Source organism: Chionomys nivalis, chromosome 1 (genome assembly GCF_950005125.1).
Source record: "Chionomys nivalis chromosome 1, mChiNiv1.1, whole genome shotgun sequence".
NCBI lineage: Eukaryota > Metazoa > Chordata > Mammalia > Rodentia > Cricetidae > Chionomys > Chionomys nivalis.
In genome coordinates, this window is record NC_080086.1 from 134,463,039 (window position 1) to 134,475,844 (window position 12,806).

The window sequence follows — 12,806 nt, forward strand, 5'->3', positions numbered from 1 at the left end:
TTTAAGTAAATTTCCTATTTCATGTTAGATGGCAGATTAGACATATCTGCTCTAGACTTCCCCAACAGCAAGGAATTAGAGCCGGATGTAGTGAAACAAACGTTTAATCCCAGTACTCAAGAGGCAGAAGCAGGGAATCTCTGTGAGTTCATAGCCAGCCTGATCTACATAGCAAGATCCAAGCCAGACAGGGCTACATAGTGGGAAGGGGTGGGAAAGACTATGTTATGTGTTAGGATTATGTTCTTAGGAACAAATAACTCCACTGCCTAGGATTTGCTTGTTTTTCTATAAGGCAACTCAACAGAAAGTCTCTTCTCAGAGGAGCATGGCCCTGAGCCACTGCAGGTTCTAATGGCAAGGCATGAGCTTGTGTGATATTGACTTTCCCCGCCTTCCTCCTCCAGGCCAGGAAGCACAGGCTTCCTCCTACCTGACTCCGTTTTCTATTTATTTATTTATTTATTTTTCTGTTTTTATTTTGTTTTGTTTTCAAGACTTGGTTTCTCTGTGTAGCCCTGGCTGTCCTGGAACTCACTCTGTAGACCAGGCTGGCCTTAAACTCAGATTTCCGCCTGCCTCTGCCTCCCAGATCCTGGGATTAAAGTTGTGCACCACCACTGCCCAGGTTCTGACTCCATTTTCTATTGCCGCTTTTCTTGCTTATCCTGGTATTTTTGTTTTTTTCTTGCTTTGCTTTTTTTAAAAGACAGCATTTACTCTGTAGCCCAGGAACTCACTGTGTAACCAGACTAGCAATCCTCCTGCCTCAGCCTCCTGAATGGCAGAATTTCAGGCATGCACCACTGTGCCCAGCATTTGGGTCTTCCTGATAAAAGTGGATGGAACCCTGAGCTGCTTTGCCCTTATTAAACTGTGAAGGGCACGACTTTTCCAGGGTTTATAATCAGCAAGCCCTCATTTCCCTCCCACAACATCTTGCCGAGCCTTTCGCAATTATGGCTCATTTCTCTAGGTTTCCTATGGCAGGCATCGGAACAGAATTAAAGTATGAGCACGTGCAAAAATAATCTGCTTCCCAAGATAGTAAATGCTGAGAAGTTCTATATTAGAACACTCCCAGTGCTGACTGGCTGGGGCATGATTACCCTAATAAGCTTAGAGCTCCACTCACCATCCACATCTGTCAGGGCAGGAGCAAAGCACAGGTCCATAATCCGTGATCCTGGGGCCCATCAGAACTGTCCCGCTGCTCACTAACAGCAGAAGCTGCAAAACTTAGGACTACGGCATGTCTTCCTCTTCATCGTGGCACAGACTCCATGTCTAGGAGTGTGTAGCATGGACTCAGTTTGGACTGGCGTTGCCCGAATAGACTAGCCAGAGAGACTTCTGTCCCCAGTCCCGAGGATTCTCCAAAGACTGTGAAGGGAGAAGATGGTGAGAAGCTGAAACCATGGGGTGCACGCCATCACACAGTGTCCTTGTCAATAGCGTGGCCAAGAGTGGCATTCAGTTTTTTAAGAAGCCCAAAGCAATTTTGCCAGAAGGTCAGAGGGGCAGGCAAAAATGTCCCATCCCTTTGCTAGTTCAAAGTTCCACCTCCTGTGACCCTGGTTGGGAACCGCACCTGGGACAGAGGCCAGCAGAGGAGTCGGCAAGTTCCAAGAAGCCCCAAACCATGGCTGAAGGTCTTTGTCAGCACACAGAAGATATAAAAGGCCTGATTCCAGAAAGTCAAAGATTCCAGCTGAACATTCCACAAAGTCGCACAGCTACGGACATGTCATTCAGGGCAGATGGCTCCCTCGGCACACAAGGAGCAGATTCTGCTCAGCGAGAGAGTGAGGAAAACATGCCCCAGGGGACCTCAAAATGGGACAGCAAACCAAGGTGCCATCAGTCAGACAACCAGAGCCATTGCTGGCAAACTACTCCTGAGTCAAAAGGCCAAGTGGACTTCCCTGAGCCCCTGGTAAAGGCCCACCAGCACACGTATGCCTATCTGCACGCTAGCCTCTCCAGATACGAGGCAATTCTGCGTCTTGTCCAGCAGGCCAGCCACACCCGGGAGCTGTTACAACCCATGCTCAGCTTCCTGCTGCTGTGTTTCCAGGAGGTCAGCCAGCTCCTAGGAGAAATCTCCAAAGATGGAGAAGTGCTCCTCCAGGAAGTCAGAGGGGATCTGGCCTGGCCATCCAGGACAGGTGAGCCCTGGGAACAGCCAGACCTCCTGCAACAGTTGCTGCAGTACACGGTCAACAAGCTGCAGGTGGTCCATGGTACAGTGGCCGACCTCACCGGGACCTTGCTGGAGAGCTCCAGCAGCTGTCTCGGCACCGCAGCTAGCCACCTGAAGGGTAAGCTGAGCACCCAGAGAGGTATAGACGAAGGCCTCCTGAGGGTCATGGGACAACTAGAGAGCCTGACCACTGGCCACGGTGACCCTGGGCTGCAGGGTCCACCCTTGTGCTCTGAGGACAGTGGCATCGGTGCCGACAGTGAGTCTGTGCAATCCATGGAGAAGCTGGGCAAGCAAACCAGCTGGGACTTGGCAGCAGAGCCTGGCGAATGGAAGCCAGGGACTGCACCCCAAGCGGAAGTCAGGGTGGCAGGGCATGCCCGGCAGAAAGGTCCATGTTGGACAGGTTCAGACAGACACCAAGACTGTCCCCTGTCGAAGCCTAGGACAGCGAAGGTTCAGCCTGCGGCACAGGATAAAGCCAGGCACTCTAGTGCCTCCAGCACGGGCTCAGAAGCAGTCACCTCCAGGCCTCCAGAGGCTGCCAAAAACATTCTGCAGAATTCCCTCGGGTTTGAGACCCCTGTGCAAATGCATTTTTCCCAGAGTTCTGGGTTGGTGGATGCTCCATCCCTGAGCGAAGATGAGGACAGCAGCCCGGAGGAGGAAGATGACGTTAGCAGCACGGATCTGCATGCTGAGCAACAGAAAGCATCACCTCCAAGACCACGGTCCTCACCTCCCACCAGGGAAAGCCTGTTTCAGCCATACTCTAAGAAGCTGAGGAGCCCCCAGGCTCAGGAAATGATTCTGAAGATGAAAGAAGCCATCAGTGAAAGGATCAAGTTTGTCCCTGTGCCTTCCAGACCCCAGGACTGGGCTGAGGAGGAGGAGGGGATAACAATAGTCCCTCCAAGACCTAACACAGCCTGTGGCAGCAGGAGGGCCCCTGAGAGACAAAGGAGGTCACAATCAGAGGGATGTCTTAAGAGCCACGTGGAAGACCCCACCCTCCAGGAGCTGAAGAGGGTTCAGACAGACCTCAGTCGGAGGCTGGAGGTATTCTATGCCCTGGGTGGCACACGGCAGGGGCAGAACAGGGAACAACTTCTGCGATCCAGGACATCAGTGCTGTGGCCCCCTTCCAATCGCAGGGTAAGTCCCGGTAGTACCATCAGCAAGTTCAAGGCCTCCCTCACCAAAAACTTCAGCATTCTGCCCAATCAAGACAAGAGCATCTTGCAAAGAGGTGGTCACCTCTCCGACCGTGAGCAGCCCTGCCAGAAGAAGGCTGGGAAGCTGCCAAATGCCATCTTTTGTGGTGAGAACAGTGGGGTCTCCAGGGACACTGAAAGGGACATCAGGGACTGTCCCACCAGAACGTCAGTGAAGAAGCTCATTGAGGCCTTCAGTCCCAATGAAAGTCTGAGGATGCCAAGGGACTCCAGGAACTTGGGGTCAAGCCCCTGCCTCAGAAAGTGGGGGGTCCCTGCCATCCCTCCCAGATTTCCTATATACAGGGGGCTAGCCCCTCTGTATGCTAAGCCCCAAATTTCTCCAGCATCAGGCAGAGAACTGCTCAGGGTGGGCATGGACTGGAGACCTTCTGCACCCTTTCCCTCCCTTCCTACAGCAGAGGCATCCAATAGTGAGGACATCAGCTGGGAAGTGGAGGAAGACCTAGAGAACCTCCCCCCACCTCCTCTGGAAATCCTGATGGACAAGTCATTCACTGCTCTGGAACACCCCGAGAGCAGTCAGCCAGCACGGAGCCCAGTAGACGAGACTCTGGTACCAGGGCTGCAAGAAGCTGGCCCACCAAGGAAAACATGGGCTTCCCTCAAGCTGAGAGCCTCCATGAGCCCCATGGACTTGCTCCCTAGCAAAAGCACTGGCAGTTCCCTGAGACTGCACAGCACAGGGCCAGGGATCATCAGGAATGTGGGCAATTCCAGAAAGCTGACGTTGGGCCTGAACTCCCAGCAAGCAGTTAGCCCAAGCCCAGAGGCAGAGGGTGGAGCTCAGATTCAGGCACCAGAGGAGGATGCTGCAAGGTTCTCTGAGCATGGCCAGAAGACAAACTCTTGGCGTCACCCTAACCCCACATCTGGGCAAAGTGGGACCTGGGAACCAAGCCTGGCCCACTCTTCACAAGGTCCACACTCTCCAGAAGCATCCGGGAAGGGTCCAGAGAGAAGCCCTCCAGGGATCAGGAAAACCTCTCCCATGAGAGCACAGTGGGCATCCCCAGGGGACAGGAGGCTGCAGAGCCTCCCCTCCTCTCGTGAATTGACCCAGCCAGGCTTCCCTGCGGTTCTCAGCTCCCCTAGCCCACCTCTGAGCCCCAGGACACTGAGCCCACCAGGCACAAAGAAGTCAACTTCCCCACCATGTGGGTACCTGCAGCTTAACCAAGTCCAGGAGAGCCGACCTGTCCATCAGACAGAAACAAACACTTCTTCCTCTGCCTCCTCATCATCCCCCTCAGCGTCTCCCTCTCAGGGCTTCAAGGAGACGAGTCACTTTGAGGATGGTGAAGCCACTATGACTAAAACACCCAGGAACAAGTGTTCCGTATTCTGCCCAGCTGCCTCCTCTCAGTTTGAAGCTAAATCGCCATTCTCACTACCCCTTCCAAGGACGCTACCAGAACCTGGAGGCCCCAACAGGGCCCCAACAGGAGGCTGGAGGGGCAGCTCAGGGTCACGACTGAGGCCAGATCCACAGAGGAGAACAACCCTGAGCACCCTCAACCCCCTGCCTTTCGTTAGAAGGAAAGCTTCAGAACGCCAGCGCCAGCAGGCTCACCCTCTTCAGGTGCCCGGCTGCTCTTGGGAGTCCCATCCTTGCCAAAGCAGGTAAGAGATGCCTGGCCACCACCCAAGCAGCTGGGGTGGCCTCTTTGTACTGTCTAGGGTAGTATTTTTCAAACTGTTCCAAAGGCAGACGCAGTGGGAAAAAAAGAGATGGGATGCATTGGCCAGGTCTCCCCTTGTCCATGAACGATTATGTTTCCAGTCCTCCCCAGTGGCTAGCTCACTGCCTGTCTGAGCCCAGAAGCCAGAGTCTGTTCTCTCTTCCCACAGAAGGTCTCTGACCATCAGGTACCAGGCCCCTTTAAACTCTCAAAAATTTTGGAACCCAGTAGTTTTTACATATGTGAATTACAGCTACTATTTTTTATTGTAAGTTTAAACTGAGAAATATTTAAATATTTACAAAGAATAAGCCTGTTCTATATTCACACACACACACAAAAGTATGTTGTTGTTTTGAGATGGGACTGGCATTAAATGCACAATACTTCTGCCTCAGCCATCTGAGTTTTGGGATTACAGGAGTGAGAGAGGGAGGCAGAGAGAGAGAGATTTGATGAGAGTATTGCCATCTTGCATTTTGCAGACTTGTTGGTATCAACTGGTTTATTCTGACAGCTGGATTCTCAACTCTGCTTCTATAGGCCATACTGTGCATCCATGGATTCAAAACTCTCCCCACATTCCTAAGAGGGTGGAGCAGTAACACCTTCGAATTATGATGACAACTGGTTGAACCTTGAGCTCTCCACCCCCAGAAATGTCACTGAGATACCTAGGGGTCCATATACCACATCTTAAAAACAGGTGGTCCTGAAAACAGGCAGAGAAATAGTGGAGTGGACTTCCCAGAGTCCTGAGGCCTTGGCTCCACTTTTCCACCAGTTTCCAACATCTGTAGGATGAGGCTGTTCATGAGCACGAGCATCCAGACATGAGCTGCCCTTCCTGCCCACAGGAAGACTGAATGCCTAGCACGCCTGTCTCAGCAGAAACAAGTTGATCCATGCTAAGGGCCCAGCATGCAGGCAGTTTGAGCACACTGCCACGGGGCCCGGGAACCAGCAGAACCGTCCCATGGGCACAGAAAGGGCTCCTCTTCTTGATTGGTTGTTTAACAGAATACCAAGAGGTGGGTGTGGGGGACGTGTCAACCCAAGGTCTATTAGAGAAACACTCTACAGGACGACTGATGTAAGATAAGACAATGCTCTGACAGCAGCGCTGGCTCTGTCTGCGTACTCACAGTCCTGTCAACCCACAGTTAATTTCTGCCACGGTGATATGCATCACGGGCCTCACGATGTGTCCAGGCATAAATGGTAATTTTTTTACAAAGTATTCAGCAGTCAATTTTAAGTAAAGATAGTATCTAGGGAAAGTTGTGCATTGTAATAGTTCTGTAACCTTCCCCAGCCACTTGAAAGAAATGAAATATTGATTACTTTTTCGAGAATCTTAACGTCACACTGCCCTTTTCTTAAATCTAAAATGCACTTTCTACATGGCAAGCACACTGGCTTTCAGCTAAGAACCTCGATAAACACTACCTACTCTGTTATTAGATTTCTAAAACTGTGCCCTTCAGGAGAAGAGCTTGAGAGAACAGGGACAATAAAGAGGCATTAATTAAAAACACTAACATTTTAAAGCAGCCGGGGCATAAAACTGCTCAAGAAGAAAATAATGCCCAGGCTTCTCCTCCAAATAGGGCAGCCTAGAAGACTGTTTTATGTTCTGAATCTCAAGTGTGTGTGTGTGTGTGTGTGTGTGTGTGTGTGTGTGTGTGTGTGTGTGTGAGAGAGAGAGAGAGAGAGAGAGAGAGAGAGAGAGAGAGAGAGAGAGAGAGATTTGTGTATGGCAAGGCGGCATACTTGTGACTTGAAAGCAGAGTCTGCTCAAGGTCAAGTTGAAGTCACTTACCACTTGCCCCCATTCCCCTCCCTTTGGGTGTCATTCCAAAGTCTGAAAACACGGAGGGGAAATGCCTGTCTCCCACCAACCGCCCTACACCAAGGTGTGCCTTTAGCATGTGGAAGCTAAAGCCCATCCGCAGTAAGAGCTCTGAGTCTTTGCCTCTGTACATACAGGGCACAAGTATAACTTTCTGCCATTCTGCATATCAAAGACCCATACCAGGGCGTTAAGCATGGTTCTACCAAGACCACACAACAAGCGCCAGAGAATCAGACCGTGCTTCCAAAGCTGGGGCATGCGGGAATGCGCTGTCACACCCATGCGTCTTATAGCAGGCAGACTGAAGTGCCCTGGAGTTGTCTCTGACTTCATTTCCATTGCTCCACGCTAGGCACAAGCTGTTTTGTGGGAAAGGATGATGTCTGTATCCTCCTGTTTTGGGGTACCTGGGGATCGGGAACAGGCCTTGGCAGCATCCCCAGGAAACTCGGTCACTGACCTTTGATCCTTTGTATGTATGCAGAATCCCCAGGTGAAAACACTCAGATATTGGAGTCCTTTAAACACCCCTGAAGCCTCTACCCCAGCGCTTCTCAACCTCCCTGATGCTGCAACTCTAATACGGTTCATGCTGTGGTGACCCTCAATCATAAAATTATTTTCACTGCTACTTCATAACTGTATCTTTGCTACTGTTATGAACCATATGTAAATATTTTTGGAGATAGAAGCTTGCCCAAAGGGGTCGTGGCCCACAGTTTGAGAACCACTGGTCTAGACTTTCTCCCCTCCATGCAATTCTTCTCATCACTGCCTGGTCCCAATTGGTAAGAGAGGAGCATTGTGCAAGTCCCATGCGGTGCTTGGCTCAGGCTGCCCAGAGGCCAGCAGGGCAGCAGGTGGCCAGTCTGTCTCCCTAACAGTTCCAGGAAGGGAGAGAACCTCAACCGCAGAGCGACAGCCTGTAAAATTAGCAGGCACCTGGCCTCAGCTTTTCACAAATAATGGAACTCGGGTGGGGCTGAGAAAGAATTTAGATCCAATTTTCATGCCACCGATCAACCTTCACAGAGCAGCACGTCTCCTTTCCCTCCTACCAGCCAGGAACAAAGACTAGGGCATGGATAAAACACAACCTGTGTGTGCTTCCTAATCCCTCAGGGTCTCCGGGGAAACTAAGAGAGGAGACAGCTATGAGCTGTGGACCCTGAGCACACTAAGGTAGAGCCCTGTAGCAGCCTAAGGCCATCACTGGCTCTAAGGCACAGTGGGCTCCTTAATCCACAAACATATGCATGTGTGCCGTTCTGTGCATCCTCTTCTCTTCCCTCCTTGGCCTTGCTTGTGTCCAAACACACGCTTGCTCACAGGTTTGACATCCCATGTGCAGAGCAAGCATACTTCATTATAAAGGGCAAGAGCGTGCTGTCATGGGAAGAATGAAGGGCCATGTGGGCTATGCAGGTGGGAGGCAGGGCTCTTGTCCTGCTTTTGAAGTGACCAAGAGCTCTAACCAAGGCCCAGTTCTCTGAGCCCCAGGTACCCAACTACTGTACAATAGTTGATCCCTAGAGTCCTTTCTGGGTACAACTTCCTATAACACAGCACCACAGAGACAGATTCCCATCATCCTCTGAGCATCTACACGGGAATTGTGCACACAGTTTTCCGTTTCACCCAGTACTGGTACCTGCGAGTCCTGGCCGTCTAGGTATTATTCTGATTTCCAGTTTACAAAGGAAAAAAAATCAGACTCAGTGGGATTGCTTGACATGCAGCAAGGCACACAGATGGTGAGAGCGAGAGCCAAGATTTCAGCTCTGGCAGCCAGACACCAGCCTTCTCTAAGCAATCCTGCGGCCAGCCTGCCAACAGCCGGCCCTGGGTGGCTTTCAGAGTTCGTCCTGTCTACCTAGGCTTGTTCCACCCTTTGTCACAGCCACATCCCATTCTCTCAATGCATAGCCAGTTCGAGTTGGTGATCTGTGAGGGCTCCTCCTCCTTTCATGGCCCTTAGGCATGGCACTCAGCACTGGGAAGCTCTAGTCTAACCAAACACTGGGCAAGACTGGGCCAAGCGGTTTCCCTTTGATTCTATTCAGGAAAAGAATGACAATTGTACAAAGATGGGATGATATTTTTCCCCTTGCTGTTATTGTTGTTTTAATTCAAGCAACTAAGCCTAGCTCTTTATTAAACAAGAAATGCATTAGAAAAAAATTAAACTAAATAAGGACCCAGTTCCCCCAGGCCCATTCAGAGAGCTGCAGGATTCTAGGCGTAAAGAGCATGAATGAACCTGCTGGGAAGTCCTGGGAGCTGGTTCCCACCACATCTAGCTAGACCAGAAACACAGAAAGGATAATCTAGCCTGGCAAGTGTGAAATGGAAAGGCAGGAGGAAGGGCGAGGAGGGGAGGGAAGGGGAGGGGAGGGGAGATGAGGGGAGGGGAGACAGAGGAGAGTGGGAAACAGGAAAGGAAGGAGAAGGAACAGCAGAGGAGTGTCTGATCTGTCACTGTACTTTCTCCTGGCAGCAGCAGCAGCAGCAGTGAGGAAAGCCCCAAGCAAGAGCCCCCACTTTGCAATAACTCCTGTGCCCCAGAATTGCAGGGCAGCGGCACCAAGTGGGCATCTCCTTTGGAGCTCTGTGTGCTGGGCCATGGGCTGCAGCCAGAAGCTCGCATCAGCCGCAACCAGGACAGAGCCCAGCCAGAGTCACAACACTAGCAGAAAGAAGTGGCCTGGCACGTGACACACCGATGCCAGTGACGCTAGGACACGTGAAACAGTCGTGAGGTGTTTGCACTGCTCCATGGATGGTGGGCAAACCGACTCGAACCGCAGTGTCTTGGAAAGACCTTGAAGATGCTCTGCCTAGTGGGCTGCAAAGTCTTCAGCAACAATCGGATTCACTTCGCAGCAAAGATCTTGCTTTGCCTGAGGTTTTGATGTTAATGAAAACCTTAGAGCCTACAGTAATACCCTTTATCTTTTCAAGAGCTGGCCTTAATTAGAGGGAAAATATATTCGTTCTTAGAGGACCACGTGATAACCAGTGGTGACGACACCATTTAAACCACAACCATGAGTGAAATAGTATCCCCTGGATAAGAAAACCAAAGTTGTGGGGAAGCGACCCCAGGAGGGCACTGCCCCCGAACCAAGGCTCTTGCAGGAGTTCAGACACATTAGAAGAACAAAGCACAAACAGGTACAACATGGGTGACCTTGGACTCTGCATTCTTCATTAAATTCCATTGCCTTTGGTTAATCTGTCACTGTTCCTGCCTACAGCATAAGAAGTCATACAAACAGGAGGACAAGCTAAATTTTTTTATTTGTCTTAAGGTTAAATGGCATGATGGTTAACGTTGTCAACTTGACAGAATCCAGAACCACTGAAGAGACAAGCCTTTGCTCACGTCTGTGAGGGATTTTCTAGGTTGAGTTGGATGAGGTAGGAAGCCCCACCCTACTATGGTTGGCACCTTTCCATGGGGGTTGGGGAATTCAGATCCTGAACCTCAGAAAAGAGGAAGAAAACTAACGACTAACATTCATTTCTTCCTGCTTCCTGACTGTGGATGCAATGTAACCAGCGACCTCCAGTTCCTACCACCCCATGATAGACTGCACCCCTCAACCTGTGACGCCAGGATCAACTCTCCTCCATGAAGACGCTTTTGTCAGGCTATTGTGTCCCATATGTTAGCAGGGAAACCAATTACACGTGGTTTGTTTCAACAACACAGCATTGAAGTCTCCACTAAAAGCTTTGGTTAGAAGCAAATTGCTCCTGACACTGGAAAACGAGGCAGATTAGAACATCCATCCCCTCCCACCCACACCTTGCTTCTCCTGTTCATGCCCACTTGTGGCCATGCCACCCTTGGCCTCAGTGTGTATCAAATTCTCTGACTGAGCTAAACACCCACACACTCTGGGTCTGAGCAAACACAACTGAGCCTCCAAAACAAGAGGCCTGTTCTGTGCACCGGGTAGGGGCCCGAGCCCAGAGATGGGGAGGGTACGGTGCACTCTCACAGACCTCCCCACCCCCAAGCTTCTTGCCAAGTTTATTCCTAGGTCATCTGCAGAGAAGTTCTGTTGGTGCTGGAAGTAAAGCCAAGGAGCACCACTCCTGCCAAAAGCCCTACTTCTTCCAATGAGCCAGATACTTGCTGCAAACCCTGGAATTTTTCCATCCGGAGCTGTGGAGTACTTTCTATTTAGAAAAGAATTTGCAGTGATTGGGTGATTCAATGCCTGCTCAGTGGGTTGTCAAAAGACAAGAATTCTCACCCACGGGTACAGCTAAGCAGGCTCAACTTCCCAGATCTGCCTCCAAGCTGAGGTTTTTCAGTTTGAGAAAATTACAGACCTCAAATCCTTTTTTGTTAAAATAGATCGTGGGCTCAAGCACGTGTTATACTGGGTCCTGGAGCCTCCGCCTCCCTCCTACTTCTCCCTCCCCAGGGTCAAGCTTGTGAGTCTGACTACGTGAATCTCACCTGACCTGTCATGTTTTTTAGAATGAGAGTGGCAGGGCTTCAGGGACACCCCTGAAGCACCGTTGATGAAACGATGGGGAGGCACCGTGCTCACCCCTGTTATGCAGGGCTACTGACTTGTGTTTGCTCATGGGGCTGTATTGACATCAGGGCTGTACCTGAGCCACAGGTGTAGTTCTGGGATGAGCCTAGAAAGTGCTGTCTTCCATTGGGGTACCATCCTAAGTGGTTGGGCGGGCAGCTTGGGAAACACAGAGGCAGGACTGAGCTAGCGAAACACCTCTGAGCAAGCAGAAGCAAACAATGTTGGTAGCTCCGAAAGTTTACCCATATGTGAGTCGCTTTAGGTACCATGGTTCTAGGACCTAAAACAGTGTTTCTCAACCTGGGGGTTGCCACCCCTTTAGAGGTCATATATCAGATATCCTGCATAACCGATATCTACACTATGATTACTAACAGTAACAGAATTATACTTACGAGATAGCAATGAAATAATTTTATGGTTGGGGTTCACCACATCATGGGATATGAGAGGGTAGCAGCCTTAGGCAGGTCGAGAAACACTGGTTTAGAGGGAAATTCCTGGGGATCTTATGAAACAAGTCAGAGCTCCGACTACTGGGATTGCATAGACACATTCTGAATGAAACTGGGGTGTGGTGGTCCCTGTAAGCATCACGGCTGGCAAGAAAATGATCCGGGTGGTGTAAGAAAGAAATCTGGTTCCGCTCATCCAGCTGCTTAGTCAACCAAAGCTTGGTCAAACTTCTCAAGTCTGATGCCAAGTGAATTATTTTTTATGGTAAAACTTTGAACAAACTTTTCCTCACGACAATTATCACAACAAAGCTTTAGGTGTGGCTACATCAAAACTCCTTTGCAAAGTTTCTTTAGCAAAGCCCCGTGTGAACTTCTCTACTAGAATGGGTTCTGTTGAGTGAGAAACATTGCTCACGAGTCTGGGCCTAGAGAGGAAGGGTTCGCAATAAGCATCAGAATGGGTCCTGTTGACTGGGAAATGGTGCTCAGGATTTGGGGGGATTTGGGAGAAGGCTGGCTCCATACACTAGCCCAAGATCACCAGGTCAGCAAACAACACTGACTCCAACCTCCCAGCATTTTTTAATGGATTTCTTCCATTGAAGAAAAAGGCCTGGGTGTTTAACAATTCTAGTTTCTCTAGTGCTGATCCGTGAGCAGGTGGACCTCTTGCCCTTGTACACTGGGGTACATGTGGGTATAACACAAAAGGATTTTTAAAAGTTGTAGCTTCAGAAACCCAGATGTAAAGATGAACCTGATAATCCTGGGGAAGGCAGATCACCAACCCAAGCCTCCCTCATCGAACAGCCCA

General features: G+C 50.3%; 1 protein-coding gene across 3 annotated transcripts; it reads left to right on the forward strand.

The window, feature by feature from the left end:
* The first annotated feature begins 1,417 nt into the window (after positions 1-1,417).
* Positions 1,418-9,665, forward strand: Pcare (photoreceptor cilium actin regulator). 3 transcript variants are annotated; one of them, XM_057789940.1, is made up of 3 exons: positions 1,418-3,368; positions 4,854-5,061; positions 9,473-9,665. In XM_057789940.1, the coding sequence occupies exons 1-3, from the start codon at positions 1,418-1,420 to the stop codon at positions 9,663-9,665; spliced, it is 2,352 nt and encodes a 783-aa protein (XP_057645923.1). The 3 variants fall into 3 exon arrangements, with proteins under 3 accessions (XP_057645923.1, XP_057645905.1, XP_057645914.1); XM_057789922.1 differs by having other exon boundaries at positions 1,418-5,061; XM_057789931.1 differs by having other exon boundaries at positions 1,418-5,061; positions 9,476-9,665.
* The last annotated feature ends 3,141 nt before the right edge of the window (positions 9,666-12,806 follow it).